Genomic DNA, 16,528 nt, shown 5'->3' with positions numbered 1-16,528 from the left:
TCACTTTGCTCATCGATGCAACTTAGCTTATCCAACAAAAAAGAATTTAATATTTATAGTGGCACCCCCAGCTAGCCAAGTTCTTACCTGTCTCGGGACCTACATGTCATGTTCCCATATCTAATTATTTTTGTGCATGTATGGGGATATTTTGTATTATTAGATGAGAATGAAGGCACTGATATTGGTATGATGGTTAATCAACTGATTATTATGTCATTTGTGATCATACGGTATATAAGTATGTGTTACTTTTTAATCTTTGATTAAATATGGACGAATCAAAAGCAATAGAAATTGTTCGATCGATTAAGCTGTAGTGTTTCCTTGCAAAGTATCCTCATCATATCGTTCCAGTGCATACATGTGCATGCCTATCCAAATTAATCTGAGAAAGCCACACGTTCCATATCCAAAGGTCCCCGACAGAGACTAGCGACCGGCGACCATATCCAGTTATACCATGAACGACTGATCGATCGAATGATCATTCTATCTTTTATTTTTTTATTTTTTATTATGTACAAGCATTGAATCCACAATTATGAATGAGATTTATGAAGATATATATATATATATATATATATATATATATGCGCGTTAATTTTTAGTATAGAGAATCACCAACTTCTAATTAATTAATTAATTAATTTACAAACTGAGCTAGTTGGCTTATAATTTTCTTCGCATATTGATGTGTATTACACTATACACACAAATTTTGGTGCCTAAATGTCAATAGCTACGGTGCACACAAATAATGAATTGAATTACATGGTCGAGTGAAGCTGCTTAGAAGCCTTCCATGTATACAAAACCCTGCCTGAAACATCATAGAATGCAATTTCAGCATCCGATCCAGCCAGCTTCACGGACATGAAACCTTGACCATCATAGTAGAATTTCATGGCTCGATTGTTGTATCTCTTAATATCACCCCTCCATGCTTTTGAACCTGCCCCACTTGTTAAATACTGAATCGGGCTGCACGCAAGGGATTAATCACAATCCCATAAACTAATTAGTGAAATGTATTAGATAATTTATGTACTAATATGTAATAGGGTTTTTGACGTTTTAATTACTTATCAAGGCTAGTAATGTGCTCCAAACAATGATCGTGTCCATTCATGTACATATCAACATTATAAACCTGAAATCATCACCACCAAAATCAGACTATTAATTCTAACTAACCATGGAGAAATACAAATTATTATCTAGAAGTTTTTTTCTTCTTCCTGTTTTACTAGATATAATATTATGATGAACAAATTAATTACCTTAAGCATTGGTAAAAGGAGACTTATGAGCTCCGGAGTGTCGCCATGATGCCCAGCACTTCTGATTGCATGGTGACCAACCACTATCTTCCACTTTGCACTTGATTTATTCAATGCTTGTTTCAAATCCTTATTACAGCACAACATATATGGTCACCAAAATTTAATCTTCGTCAAGCTTCTTGAGTTTCACAATATGACCAGTAAATTAAAAATCTATGTAGTAGCACAACATACATATATTTTTTCAATAGTAGTTACCTGTAGAAGGTCAGCGAGGTAAGTTGCCCGCGGAGACACGCCTCGCCAATCATAATTGTGGTCTTTGTCGACCAAGTATTTGTTCACAAATGGAGTGGAGTCCACAAAAAATAATTCCGCAATTCCTACAAAATTTATACGGAAAAAAATACATAAATACCAAAAAGTAATTAAAAACATATATAGTAAGATGGTTTATGTGGTGTTAATTGATTAACCTGCATTAACAATAAAGGATCTCTGGCAAAACCATCGACTATCGATCTTTCGGAGGGCAGGGCTTAATTGTGCCTCAGTATTACCCCTATAATCATGATTTCCTAAAACTGCACGCAAATATTTAATCTTTCAACATATGAGAAAATTAGAGAGAAAGGGAGAGATATATTTTATTTTTACTATTAATTTTGGTGATGACTTACCACTATACCACTGTTTTTGCAAGCTCTTAGCTGTGTAAATATTTTTAAAGGACTCTAAAAATGCTGGATCATTTACATTTTTCAATCCATCGCCGTAAAAATTATCCCCAGTGGATACGACAAAATCTATATCTAATTGCTCTCCAATCCTTCCCATCTGTAGAGCAACTTTGGATTGGTTATATAACCCTCTTCTGCCCCAATCTCCAACCACCAAAAAGCTAAGCGACCCATCATCTCTTTTTGTTGCGTGTTCCAATCTCTGAAGCTCTGCAAAAGAAGTGGAAACAGCTAGAGAAGAAATAATAGCAATGCAGAACACCAACACCAGATGAAGGCGTGAAGCAAATGGGGGTTTTGCCATGGCTGAGCTGCTAACCATGGCTTTTCTGGGAGACGGGGGTTAATTAGGATGCAATTAGCACGATAAAGTTTTAAAGGGGAAGGGAGATTAAGAGCAGGAAGGTATAGATTAATGAAGAAAAAATATTAGGGTAAGAAAATTTTGTCGGATATCTAGCTGTCTGATGTGGTTGTATTTAAAGATGGTATTCAGCTTTAAATACATGTTTTAATTAGATCCATAACAAACATAATGTGGCATGCCAGTTTTCGAGGAACTCAACTATTTGAGGAAGCAAATGGTTGATAATCGTTTAGGTTCAAATTTGGGAACATTATATATAATGACTTGCCCACACAAGCGATGGATATAAGCAGAGACGATTGCAATTTGCTTGAGCATGTTTTTATAATATAATTAATTGCTCAGGATATATATTGCCAAATTTGAACCTAAATGATTATCACTGTTAATGGCTTTACAATATAATGTGGCATGTGTGTTTTATTTGGGTTTACCATTTTATGTATGCAATGTCAACTTACGAGTTGATCAACATATAAAACATTAACACTGATATAGTAGTAGTGTAACATTGTTAATTGTGTTAATTGCGTAAACATCGTGTCATATTCATGTATGAATTTCAAGTCACATAGTTTGTGGCGTCCAAAATTGTCACTCCAATGTAGTTTTTTTTTTCTTCAGATAATAAGAGGAGATATTCACCCCTACATATCTTTACCTTGAACCTACACTAAACAAGAAGCAAATTTCAGAATATTTTGGAGCTCTATGCATTCAAGTTTCATTCAGGTAAAACCAGCCAACCCTGCAGGCATAAAGACCAATGACTTGCTCCTTTGGCAAGTGGCAGAGTAGGTAAATTGTCTAAGGATTGTTGCCTAACAGAGAAAGAAGAAAGGTCCTGTAATTTCCGGAGGTATCTGAATGAACTGCATCATGCAATGATTTTCCATATTTGTTCCGATATTCTGACTTTATGTACTGCATATCAAACTCGGCCCGTGTCACAATTACCCTTATCAGTGTGGGATCATCTGTTCCCAAACCCTTCATTGCTTTCCGCAAAACCTGCATCAAACTTGAAGCTTTCACTTAATAATCAAGATTATGTAGTTAATTAACTAATGAACGTTTTAGAAATGTAGTAAGATATATGGTAAGTACCCTTGCGAAATACTTGCCAGGATGGTCAGCACATCGCAAAATAGTCAGAAGTGCATGAGAAAAGGACCCAGATGTTTCCTTTTTTACTGCCTGTGTGACAAGTAATTAAATAGTTAGTTTAAATTTTAATTAGCCAGGTGCTTTATTATGATTAATTTATAAATCAGATTAATTTGAGGAGGTACCTTTTCCAATGAATGACCATACATACTTTGGTAAGCAGAGCAAATAGCAACCAAATGTGCCCTGCTTCTTTCACTAAATATTTGTATGAAAACCTTCTCATCAGTTCCCAATTTCTTCTCTCCGGCCTTATACAGCGCTTCAGCATCCGTCTTTACTATCCCTTGATCATATTCAGGACCTTCGTACCGCGGTACCTTAACATATGCTACCAGCAACTGCACATCACAAAAATGCATGTTTATTATCTGTATCGTAACGGTCAGTCTACCAGCAACTGCACATCACAAAAATGCATGTTTATTATCTGTATCGTAACGGTCAGTCTGTCACACTGATAATTTACTTGTGAAATGTATTTAATTATGTCCAATAATGTGGACCTTTCTGTGATCTCCGGAGGATATTTTCTTAGCAAGGTCAGTTTCAAGATCAACACCAAAGCTTGAGAAATAAATTTGTTTGAATTGTCGCATCTGGGAGGGAGTACGAGAACAAATCACTTCAGTGGCACCTTTAAGATCAACATCTCCCTCCAAAGCATGGTGTACTACGTTGGCATCCCGCATTGCCAGATCCGGCATCCACATTAAAACTGCTTTCTGCAGATCAAATATTCATAACTTAAAGAAATTATTTAAAATTAATAATTCTTAATTCATGGTTACGTCCAAATTAATCATTGTAATTATACCTTGAGATGTCCACTAAGCTCTGAGGACAAACGCTTGTTTAGGTCTTCAGAGTAGGTGGCCTTGTATTCCTTTTCGATGGCAGCGCGCTGCATTCCATTCCTGTGCGCTAGAATGTTGATTACTGCTGCTGTATCGCACCCAAATCCTTGAAACAAAAGGAATTAAATAACAGTAATTAAAAAAATGATCATGTTTCTAGCTATGCTGAAATGAAACTCGATCGAAAGCCAACTAAGGTTAGCCCAGTGGTGAGGCTGGGAGTAGAGTGATGGGTATGACGTAGGAGTACGCTAGATCTAGAGTTCGAAACCCGCCAATGTAGCAAAAAGAAAATAAAACTTGATCGATCCCTCACATAAACCAGTTCAATAAGGATTTATTAATTCTCGTCAATTTAGCAATCAAAACAGGTTCTATGCACAAATTCAAGAACAAGAATACCTACATGCGCATAAACATGCATGCATGCATAGAAAAGAAAAAGGGAAAGAAAACAAAATTAGGGTTTAAAAAATAAGAGAAGCGATCACACCTTTGAAGGCACGGTAAAGGTGGAGAGCATCATCACGGGGCGAAGGTGGCACCGGTGGTACAATCACAGATGCCATTCTTTTGTTTCGTTTTTTTCTCTGTTTCTGGTCGTAATATATGAATTAGTTTCTTGCACAAGTTTAATTAAGCAGGGGTAGCTAATTGAATGCTGAAAAGAGAGTCAGATCAGTTGAGTATTAAAGATACACAGCCCACAACCACCACCACCCTCTTTAGTTCATAGTTTTTTCAGCTAAATTTATTCACAACTCCCTTTTTGTAGGTTACTAAGTAAATTCAGAAAGAAACTCGTCCATGTGTTGAGCAAAAAAAGTGGAAACTTCTACATTTTTAATTCATGCAACGACTCTAAACCCTAAATCTTTCTCGTGATATCCACTTAATAAACGCACCCATTGACCTTTTCATTTTTTTATCTAATATAGCATAGATCATATTCTCTTTTTTTTTTCTCACTCTCACTTAGATTCTGAAATTGAAAGCATTTGTATTTTTATTAAAAAAAATTGATGTGCTTCTTGTAGACACGCTTTACTGAAATTACTTGTAAGCATAAGGTCGGTTTTTTTTTTTTTTTTTTTTTTTTGAAGCATTTTTTTCCCTTAAAAAGAAATCAAACGGGCTTGATATCATACAATTTTTGCATGGATTAGCCCACGTTGAGCCCATTGTGGCCTATACCAAAGAATCGACAATCATCCCACTTTTATTTGAACTCCCATTCCCAAGTCCCAACAGAGAAAAATGAGTGATTGACCCAAAAAAAAAAAAGGAAATAAAATCCAGGATAATTTAAATTAATGGATTAAAACCATTAATATTTGCATTTTTATTTTTTTGTGGGCTGAAAAAAACTAATATATAGTTGTATATGATTAAAATTCTTAGGAATCTCAAATCATCATCAGGCCAGCAGGCCTAAGTATTCCCTTGTGACAAATGTCAATAAGGTAAAATCTACAGTAATCAATACTTAATAGATAACCTTAAGTCTTCCCTTGTGTCAATAAAATGAAGTTCTAGTTGAGTTTGTGTCAACAGTACTTGTGTCACATATTTGATAATATCTCATATATATTCTACAAAGATTCACAAAGCACTGTAGTCCCTGTTATGATCCACAAACAATTCATTTCTGGGCATAAATATTTATATTCCTGCTTTTAGGTTGACGTACTGTTTGAGAAGGAAAGTAATATGTATAAACATGAACCAATAAGCGTTGAATATTGTTGAAATAAACAACCTATATTTTTTTCTGCTAAAAGTTCAAGGGGAGGGAGAGACTATCTTATCTACAATCAAGACATACCACAAGTCTCTTTACGGACTTTCAGATGAAGTCTTAGGCACTTTTTTTTATTCTTAGAGATCACTAAACAAGAGAGATTGTCAGCAGTGGAACTCGAACCTAGATTTTAGTTTAGTGAATAAAATGATTCTTACCACCTCAATAAACTCTCTTTGACCATAGACAACGTCTAATTATACATTAAACAATCAATTATATAGAATAACGCTGAAAATTGGAAGAAAACGCGTATGCATGAAAAACTTGATAACCAATTTCGTGGACGTTAGTGTGAATAAATTTACCACAATTAATTAATGGTCAAAACCAAGTAAACATCCAAAATCAAGTATTAAAATACAATTAAGTTGCAGCCAATCAAAGACGTTGAAAACTAATAAAAAGATAAAATGACTGTCAAGTCCCAGTGGTCCTCAAATCTATACCATAAATATCAACATGTATGCATCATGGATGATGCTTAATTTTTAGAAAGTGGAATTAAGTTATTTAAAGTCGAACAAATTAGCATTCAAGGTTGGTTAACCGACACCACGTCATCACTTAAAGTAACTGTTTAGCTAGAAAGTACTTAGCATCGACCAATCATCTTCAATCTGCGGCATATTTTTTTTAACTCTCATTTGATTTGCTAGGTTTCCTAAGTAATGAGTCCTTCCCTCGAGCAAGTTGCAGGATTTGTTTAAGAACATGTTTGTTAAATTAATTGCATCTTAATCTTCATTAATCTTGTTAATCTTGATACATATATAATATGTGCGATACGTCTACCTAATTAATATATACTCTGTGCACTAATTTTCAAATTAGTGTTTAGTTTTATATTAGTCATCCCATTAATTATGTGATCCGTTCAAATACGCAATGGCAAAGTATTGGATAGACGGCAAATTCAGAGCCAACCAATTGTTTGAAATGTGCATATTCGATTCCTCTAATAAAGTTCATAAAATAACATGTTTTAGGCTACATTTATATATTTCGCCTATGTTAGCCAATTGATATGTCGGTATTAGTAGTCATTTAATTTATAAATTGAATTAAGCAATGTGACCAATCTGACCACTATTGGTCATTGCATTTTGAAAAAATAAAATAAAATAATCCATAAGCACAACATGTGCACATTTTTGTATCGATTGCAAAATGAAACTGTTAGCTAGCATGACTCTTTACTCGAATGTTGAGGTTTGATACCATAAAATCAATTGATATGTAATTGGAAGAGTAACTCTACTTCTTACAAATCTTTGTAATGTTTTTTTATATTTTCATGTGAGACATTTACCTTCGTAGTTCATAGGACAAGATTAGGAAATTATTATAAATTTTAATGGTTTGGTTTGTTGAAAATTAGAGTGCACATACAAATAAACAAGCAAACACACGAACGACAAAATATGAAACTAAAGAATATTATGAAATAAACAAGAATGCTCAAACGATTATAAAACTTGTATGACTACATCGTGACTAACTTGTTATTCTATATATAGAGTTATAAAGTATCAAATATATATATACAGAAGAAAAAAAACTAACCTAACCCTAATATGCAATGAAACAAAACCTTAATAATAACGGCCTAGGACCAATAAACAAAACATTAAAATAAACCTAAACACTAATATTTTTCAACACCCCTCAAATTCGCGCTACATGACATGAGTTTGCCAACATAGAGATGTGGATTGAAGCTTCTTTATGCTAACGTCTAATGCGAATTCCCAATGAATCCAACAGTGCAAGTGCAAGATTCTAATGTCAGTACAAGTACTAGTGCAAACTTCCAATGTAAGTGCGAAGTTTTGAACAAACAAGCAAAAAATTCAATTTATCACGTTTACAACGTTACTCGAATGCTCTTGAGTGGTCACAAATCTGAACACTCGAGAGTGATCTTGCATTTGAGTAACAGGCTTCCAAACCCAAAAACTTAAAACACTAACTAATTTCTTCTCCTTGCCGTGTGGCCTCAAAAAACCAAACCTTTTTTTTTTGTCTTGTTCCTTTCCCTTCTTTCTTTTTTTTTTCTCTTTTTCCTTTTCCTTCCTCCGGGAGTCGTCGTTGTGCAACAAACCAATATGCAAATTCGAAAAAAAAAAACTCAATACAATCTGGAGCAGAAGCAGGCCATGCAGGTCTGTGTGGGTGCAGATGCAGATGGATGTGCGTGCTGATGTTTGATGGTGGTTCAACGGTCCAGATGGTGAGCCGAGTCCGATGCGGAACAGATGCGGGCAGAGACGAAGTCAAAAATTTGTATGAGCAGGCGCATCCTTAAACAACAAAGTTACAATTAAAAATCTTAAGAATTTATTGAATAAAACACCAATATAGTAATCCATAAAGTTTTTCATACAACATATTACAATATTCCTCGAATCGTTTTCATGTTTTGAAAGCGTTGCATAACAATATCATTACCAATACCATTAAATATCTCTTTATATAAAAATAATCAGTTTATTATTCATCCATTGATCTCTAAATTAGAAAGCTAAATTCTAAATTGAAATGCCAAAAACAAATTAATGAATTAAAGTCGTATAAAATACCTTGTGGAGTAAAATTCTTGTGTTAAATTTTGATAATTGATTACTTGAACTCCAACTGTCTATAACACTCCAAATTCAATTGAGTTTTGGTTGAATGAAAGGGGAGGAAAAATCTGGAGAAGTTAGGGACTGGAATTGCTTTGCCGTACATGGTGGGATGAGTTTTGTGTGGATTAACGACCTAGGGTTAGAAAAACAGGGAGGCACAATTAAATTAATTGTTAATTAAATTGTTATCATGTAGGGCATTTGGGATCCAAAACGGTAGACTAGTTTAGAGCTGGTTATTGAGAATTGGAACGTAACCATACTTTTTTTTTAAATGAGTGGGGGCATCCGCCCATAGGCCTACACTAGCTCCGTCCTTGGATGCGGGGTTCATCAAATTTTCACGATTATCCAATCTCTCTTCTTCTTTTTTTCTTTTTTTTTTCCCAACAAAAACAAAATCTAGGTCTAACCAACACAAACCTAATTGACAAGAAATGAAAACGAAGAATTTTCGCAAACTTAAGCACCGACCAACAAACTGATACCAATTAAAGCAGATTAAACCCTAAGAATCAAACCTATTATGATACCAAGTTGAAAAAATAATGGAATATGAAATATTACTAAACAAAACAAGAATAATGAAATGGCTATAAATCGTAAGATTACAACATGACTAGCTTGTTATTCTATAGAGTTATAAAGTATCATACATATAGAAAACTAACTTCACCCAACTGAGCAAGAAAACAATACCCTTTTTGCTCATCATCTTTTAGTATGGTGTATGCTCATCACCCTATTTATTATCGTTAGACGAGTTTGAATTTCGATATTTGTGTAGTGGATAGGCACAAATCTTAAAATTCATACTTATCTAACGGTGACAAATAAGGTGGCGAGCACATACCACACTAAATGGTGGCGAGCAAAAATGCACTTATTATTAACAAACTAGGCTTAAAAAACTAAACATTAAAATAAACAGAAATAGTAAGTTTTCAAGGAATTTTGGATTGAAAACCCTATGACGTGTTATTGTACCTGTGAGATGCATGTAATTTACTAATTTCAAGCTGATCAGATGAAGTTGCTTAGCTAAGCACGCATCACGTAAAATTAACTTGAATCGGGCCGATCGTGACTAGCTTGTTGTGCCCAATTGCCAAATATCTCACCATCAAATAGTATATTATATATAACAATTATGAGCGCATATGCTAATAATTAATATCTATCATTAGGAGATCATATTAACTAAATACAAAGTCGCGGAGCTACAAGAACACAGACAAAAACATTCAGAAATAACACAGACTAAAATATTGTGTCCTTTTTAATATGATAAAAATATGACATTTTTATTGGAAACATTTAGCTCGCCATCCAAATAAGAAATTGGATTGGTGGTTTGCTTTCTGTGGCTGTCATTAGTGCCTATCAAATCCCTCCAATTCGTATGGTGTGTAAATTATAAACTAATTAATATTATTTGAGAACGATAGTTTAACTTTAACGAGTATATATAATTAGTGGTGTTAAAATATACAAATTTTTCTATTTGATTGGAGGTGTTAAAATGGCTGATTTCTCCGGATGAATTAAATTGGAATCTTTGTAAACAAGTTGCAGTGTGATCGCTGGAAAGTATACTATACACTACGAAAATAAATACTTAAAAATTGGAAGGCGCCTTTCAATGTTAGGTTAAGATACTAGTCGATGATCACGTACCATTAATTTTAAAGCCATTTAATTTGTTCATACACCAACTTGTGATTTTCTGCCGGCGGCTCTGGAAAAACTGGACTTACTAGTCTACCAACGACTTGCATATTGCATGCTCTGGGGCTGAGCCATCCCTGGTATGATATTCCAGCTAGCCGAATATATCAGATCATATACCTTTAAATCAGCTTTTTGGAAACATATTTGTGTTATCAATGAGAGAGTCAACAGTACTTTTTTTGGATGTGTCTTCTTAGTGCCTATATGTGAAACAAATATATATATATATATATATATATATATATATATATATCCATTTTCATATGAAACATTAATTTGATTGATTTTTTTTTTTTTTTTGGAGGGGGATTAGAAGCCATCTTTTTTTAGTTGCAAATGAAAAGTATGTATATGACTTCTTGCAAATTAAATAACATATCTTCACAAATTATAATTGAATCCAATTAGGTTTTTACCCGCAGCCACAAGAAAAGCTGCCTTGCTCGCCAAAACTACTAGCTAGGCCAAACTGTTAACAAAACGAAGGGCTAGAAAAGAATTACAAACTCTGATTCTAAATTTATTGACTACAACAAAGGTATATTTATTGTCAAAACGACTACATAACTAAAATGCTATATCTTATAACGTATTAATTTTTATACTAAGTTAAAGGTGTATTTATAAAGACCTAATTCTGAAACTAAGAGGAAAGGAGACATACTCCTTATATCTCTAGAAAACCTGAAACTAATAGGAAAGCAATCTAACCTTAGTAGAAAATAGAAAAGGAGACATACTCCTTAATTATGTCTCTGGAAAACCTTAATATATAAAATACCCTAACACAATAACAAACTATTTGACAAAAAAAAAAAAAGAGAATAAAAACAAATTAAATTGCTCGCTCACTTAGAAAACAAAAACGCATTCTTATTTTCCAACACAAACCAAACTCGGAGATCATTACATTCGACTGGGTCAGTTAGCTACTTCACCAAATACATTAGTATGTTGACATATGTATGCCAGAGAGATTTATAATTGGACGAGATAAAGAATATTATTCTAAAAACCGGGGCAAAGTTGACATGGAGAATTCGTTATTAGTAAAAAGTAATCAAACTTTATAAATTCCATGTTATATATTACGTGAGCTTTAGTTTAGAGGATGTCAAATACCAGCTAGCTGTGAATCAGCAGCAACATATAGAGAAGTGATGATCCAGCTTAAATGAGAAGTATATGTCCAGATGAGGACATTTTGATAGCCAGTAAGCGGTTGACACGTTAGAAGAAAAAAAAAGGGTTTCTTTTACTGTTGCTGATCGTCTGTTTTCCATAATGGTGATATGGACCACGCCCACTTGCATGCACCCTTGCTTAAACAACTCTGTAAAAACATATCCTTCATGTTATGCCTTAAGAAAACAGATAAAATTCATGCGTGCAGAGACCCATGTTTTCTCTGTACTCTCTCTCTCTCTCTCTCTCTCTCTCTCTCTCTCTCTCAAATAATATATATATTGGTAGACAAGCAATGCAGCCACTTCTTTTTAACGATTGCTGCATTCTCTATCCTTGAAACCATCCACGTCGCTATAGTTAGTAGCAACTGATCCTCCAAACAACCCCAACTTGCAGTGATCTCACAGCATGCATGATTATCTCTCTGCCATTTCTTTTTATCTGTTTTGGCATTCTCTATCCGACCTTTTCTCCTTCCCTCTCTAGCATCAAATACTTAAACTCTTCGCCTCTTTCCCTCTGTCCATGGCTAGAAAGCAAGGAGGAGTGAGCACCTTCTTCTCTTAGATATCCCGTTGATATTTTTCCTCATCCATAAATACATCTATACATACAGAATATAAACAAATATACATGGATAAACATGCATACAACAATATTAATATCTGTTATGTTTCCCTTAATTAGGTGATGTGGCCTAGATTAGTGGCAAACAAGATTCTGAGAAAGCAAATGGGAAGCAACAACTTTGTAGCAGATTTTCCAAGCAACGATGTCTCGGAAGGATTAGTGCTGGAAACACCAAGCGATGATCAACCGTCTTCAAACCCTACGTCCACCGTCTTCAATCAGCAGAAGGACACTAGCACACACAAGTACAAGTATGTATTTACCAACTCGATCTCGATATAGTTTTCCCTGGTCCACCATGATTAGTACTTCAATTGGTGCGTGTCTTTTTAATAAAATGTATTTTCATACATCTCATACGTATGGTTTTCTCTTCATCTAGGGTTTTTGTTAGTACGTGGAATATTGGTGGGGTGGAACCACAAGAAGATATGAATATGGAGGATTTGATTGACACGTCCTGTGACATCTATGTTTTTGGGTACTTACATAATTTCATAATAATTTAGAAAAACTATAACTCAAAGTTGTTTTAATTACTCATGGTCCAAGTAAATTTCCATGATGTTCAGGTTTCAAGAAATCGTTCCTCTGAAAGCCTCCAATGTTCTAGGATCGGAGAATAGTAAGATCTGCATGAAATGGAATTCCTTGATCAGAGAAGCTTTAAACAAGAATAGACGCAACAATATTAAAGATCCACACTTCTACTGTATTATAAGCAAGCAAATGGTGGGGATTCTAGTATCAGTTTGGATTCGAAGTAATCTGTGTCCATTTATTCGGAATCCAAGTGTCTCCTGTGTTGGTTGTGGGATCATGGGATGCCTAGGAAATAAGGTACGTGGTACTTATTATCACGTACTTATGTTACAATACTTAGGGATTGAATTTAAAGATTTTAAGTGGCAGAATATCGGTACTTTGTAATATTGTAGCCTCATGATCGATATTTTAGAGTCCAAGATTATATATGATCTAAAAACTAGAATAATATCAAAAGAAACATTACATTTTTTTTAATCTTAATTAATTTTCCTCTTTCAAAATGATGATGTGCATGCAGGGTTCGGTTTCTGTTAGGTTTCGGTTACATGAAACAAGCTTTTGCTTTGTGAGCACTCATCTAGCTTCAGGGAGTAGAGAAGGAGATGAGAAACTGAGAAATTCTAACATTTCCGATATATTGTCAAGAACAAGTTTTCCTAGAGGCCCCTTGCTTGATTTGCCCCGAAAGATCCTAGATTATGAGTATGTTAACTAAACTTTGAAACCGTCCAAACCATTGCATTAATTAGTTTTTTATACATAACATACAATTTATCTCATTAATCAATCTATTTTTCACTATGTAACATGAAATAAGACAATTGTACAACTACAATATACATATTTAAGGCTTAAGCACCATCATTGTTTATTTTTTCTTCTTCGAATTTGTCGTGACAAATAACTAATTAATGGAGCCGCCTAACCTGTAGTGTTGTTCATCCTTATAACTACTTGTCTTGTTCTATATAATATTAATTATAATTAATTAAGTAGTTGTTAATCAAATTTGATATGGCCATGTTGCACTCATTATGTTATATAACCACATGGAAAGCTTGACTTCTCTATGCCAGTAAACAGTTAATGGTCTATTGTATCATGTCATTCAAACTATGGGTTCCTTAAAAGTTGACTTCATATGTATGTTACATATATATAATCAAAAGTTAATATCATATAAACCCTAGACACCAAGCTAATTAATTACATAAATATATAATATGTTTTGAAGTACTACTCTAAATTAAAAACCTCAACAGCTAGCGGCCACTAATTGCTTGGTTCAAAAATATTGCAGTCGAGTAATTTTCCTCGGAGATTTGAATTATAGAATTTCCCTTCCGGAAGCAACAACGCGTTCGTTGGTGGAAATGAGAGAATGGAATACCTTACTAAAACATGATCAGGTAGACCACTTAATCGTTAGTGTACCCATTATATTTATTTAAACATGAATTTAATTTCTTTCACTCAAAATTTGACATCAATTTTCATTTGGATTAGCTGATGATGGAGCTCAAAGAGGGACAAGTACTCGAAGGTTGGAACGAAGGAGCTGTTGAATTTGCTCCCACTTACAAATATTGTCCAAATTCTGATGTATACTATGGGTGTTCTCCGGGAAAGAAAGTTGAAAAGAAGCGTGCTCCTGCATGGTAACTTTCACTTAATTATTACATGTAATCTGCAACATACATACCGACACGTGATATTATAATAATTGTTTTTTATTTCTGGGTTTTTAGGTGTGATCGGATAATTTGGCGCGGAGAAGGATTGAAGCAACATGTATACAATAGAGGTGAATCAAAATTGTCTGATCACAGACCTGTGAATGCAATATTCACTGCCGAAGTTAGGCTTTCAAGAACATTGAGAGGATACCATAGCTTTTTTCTATCTGACCGGTTTGAGAGAATATCAAGCCAGTTTCAAATATCCTCCACCGATAATTTTCTCTGTAAAGGTAGATCAACAAGCTTGAAGCTTTGAGCATAAAAATGTTACTTTAATTAAGAAGCTTGTGATATTTATAAATATAAAGTTTTGCTTACATAACTCGGCTGATGAATGTACAGTGAAAGTTGGTTAAGAAGAATCCTTTCTATTTGGCTCGAATATTACAAAAATTGAAGGTTTTGTTTTGGTCCAATGATAATGAATGATACAAATTTAATTGCATAATATATGATGTTCCCAACCAGTGACCAGGGTGTTGTGTGCTAACCACCATGCACCCATATCTCGTGGCAAATATTTTAATCCAACTTAGGGTTGGTTTGGTATAGCTGTGCTCTGAAAAAAAAAAACTGTTTTTGCTGTGTTGTGAGAATATTGTGCTGTGAAATAAAGCAGCAGAGTGTTTGATAAATTTGTTTATAAAAGTGCTTTTGGAAAGAAAAAGAAAAAGCAGTATTATAGTGTTTGGTAAACTTTTATGGAAAACAACTGTGACTGTGTGAAATGACCAAAAATGGTATAATACTAGATATGCCATTAATTTAATTTTCTTAACAAATAAAGGTGAATTACTAAATATACTTTATTTTTAAAAGAAAAATATTTATAAACTTTATCTTAAACATATAATCCAACGTTTAACAAGAAATCATAATCTAACGTTCAACATATAATCCAACATTTATGCTGCTTCACGTTTTCAGCTTTTTTCACCCAAAACTGTGAAAATAAGTTGTTTTTAAGTGTTTACCAAACACCTTTTTGAGCTCAGCTTTTTTTTATACCCACTTTTTTTTTTTTATAAAAACATATCAGTACCAAACTAGTACTTAGTAATGATTGTTATTTTTTTTGTCGAATGAAAACTTAATTTGGAAACCCGAAGAGGGGTAGCAAATACAAATATAGGCCAAGATAGCCCAAAAACTAAACCCAGAAAAACAAAAAAGAAAAAAAAGAAGAAGAAGGGTGCAGTCGATGCGAACTAGACAACAACAAACGTCCTAAACCATTATGCAAACACTACCAAACACCACTCAGGTGAAACAAAAGAGGAAGAGACAGATAGTGAAACCACCATCAAATCTCAACTAAAAGATGGCGTGGGAGATGGAAGCCCATCCCGATACAGCATCATAACCAATGAGGTGAGGAAGGGGGTAAAGTTTCCCATGAGAAATTGTTGACCCTTGAATGAGTGGGGTTTTTAACAACTAAAAACCCACTTTCAACAACACTGATATTGTCTCTAGCTTTCTAATTACCACCTACACAATCCGTCAGGTGTGAGGTTTTATCACAATAGACATCGGTATTAGTTGGCATGCAGTTATGATATTTAAACTTTTCTTTTCTTAGAGAAATGGTCGATGTGGGATATTTCAACATGCTCTTTCTCGTGAGACCCAATTAGTGGGTCACATGTTAGAGATCCACACATCGGCAACCATGTGGAACCAATGAGACTCACCTTACACGCAGGGCCAAAGGACCCACCAACATCGTACGGGGCCAAGGGGACCCACCCATCATGTGGCAGTACATACCCGCTCCATGACTCCTAACTCCACTCCAACTAACACTGAGGCCTTTTGTGATAATACCCACACTTGACAGATT

The 16,528-nt window shown here is 34.3% G+C and overlaps 3 protein-coding genes across 3 annotated transcripts; 1 reads left to right on the top strand and 2 right to left on the bottom strand.

Annotated features, from left to right (window-relative positions):
- Positions 1 to 604: 604 nt before the first annotated feature.
- LOC137732275 (purple acid phosphatase 17-like) lies at positions 605 to 2,497 on the bottom strand. The gene is made up of 6 exons (XM_068471580.2): positions 1,967 to 2,497; positions 1,763 to 1,870; positions 1,545 to 1,669; positions 1,284 to 1,412; positions 1,086 to 1,153; positions 605 to 984 (listed from the first exon to the last, which is right to left on the bottom strand). Exons 1-6 carry the CDS (start codon positions 2,346 to 2,348, stop codon positions 771 to 773), a joined length of 1,026 nt encoding a protein of 341 aa, XP_068327681.1. The 5' UTR covers positions 2,349 to 2,497; the 3' UTR covers positions 605 to 770.
- A 423-nt stretch (positions 2,498 to 2,920) lies between these two features.
- ANN5 (annexin 5) lies at positions 2,921 to 5,063 on the bottom strand. The gene is made up of 6 exons (XM_068469609.2): positions 4,911 to 5,063; positions 4,378 to 4,523; positions 4,067 to 4,285; positions 3,686 to 3,901; positions 3,501 to 3,590; positions 2,921 to 3,404 (listed from the first exon to the last, which is right to left on the bottom strand). Exons 1-6 carry the CDS (start codon positions 4,984 to 4,986, stop codon positions 3,201 to 3,203), a joined length of 951 nt encoding a protein of 316 aa, XP_068325710.1. The 5' UTR covers positions 4,987 to 5,063; the 3' UTR covers positions 2,921 to 3,200.
- Positions 5,064 to 12,077: 7,014 nt separating this feature from the next.
- Positions 12,078 to 15,078, top strand: LOC137730655 (type IV inositol polyphosphate 5-phosphatase 9-like). Its single transcript, XM_068469628.2, has 8 exons — positions 12,078 to 12,313; positions 12,455 to 12,648; positions 12,780 to 12,878; positions 12,970 to 13,237; positions 13,464 to 13,648; positions 14,247 to 14,355; positions 14,453 to 14,604; positions 14,695 to 15,078. Exons 1-8 carry the CDS (start codon positions 12,293 to 12,295, stop codon positions 14,939 to 14,941), a joined length of 1,275 nt encoding a protein of 424 aa, XP_068325729.1. The 5' UTR covers positions 12,078 to 12,292; the 3' UTR covers positions 14,942 to 15,078.
- The last annotated feature ends 1,450 nt before the right edge of the window (positions 15,079 to 16,528 follow it).

Source organism: Pyrus communis, chromosome 16 (assembly GCF_041283825.1).
Source record: "Pyrus communis isolate YQ-2024b chromosome 16, ASM4128382v1, whole genome shotgun sequence".
NCBI classification, from domain to species: Eukaryota; Viridiplantae; Streptophyta; class Magnoliopsida; order Rosales; family Rosaceae; genus Pyrus; species Pyrus communis.
The sequence above is the reverse complement of the archived record's forward strand: the minus strand, read 5'-3'. Positions and strand labels throughout refer to the sequence as shown.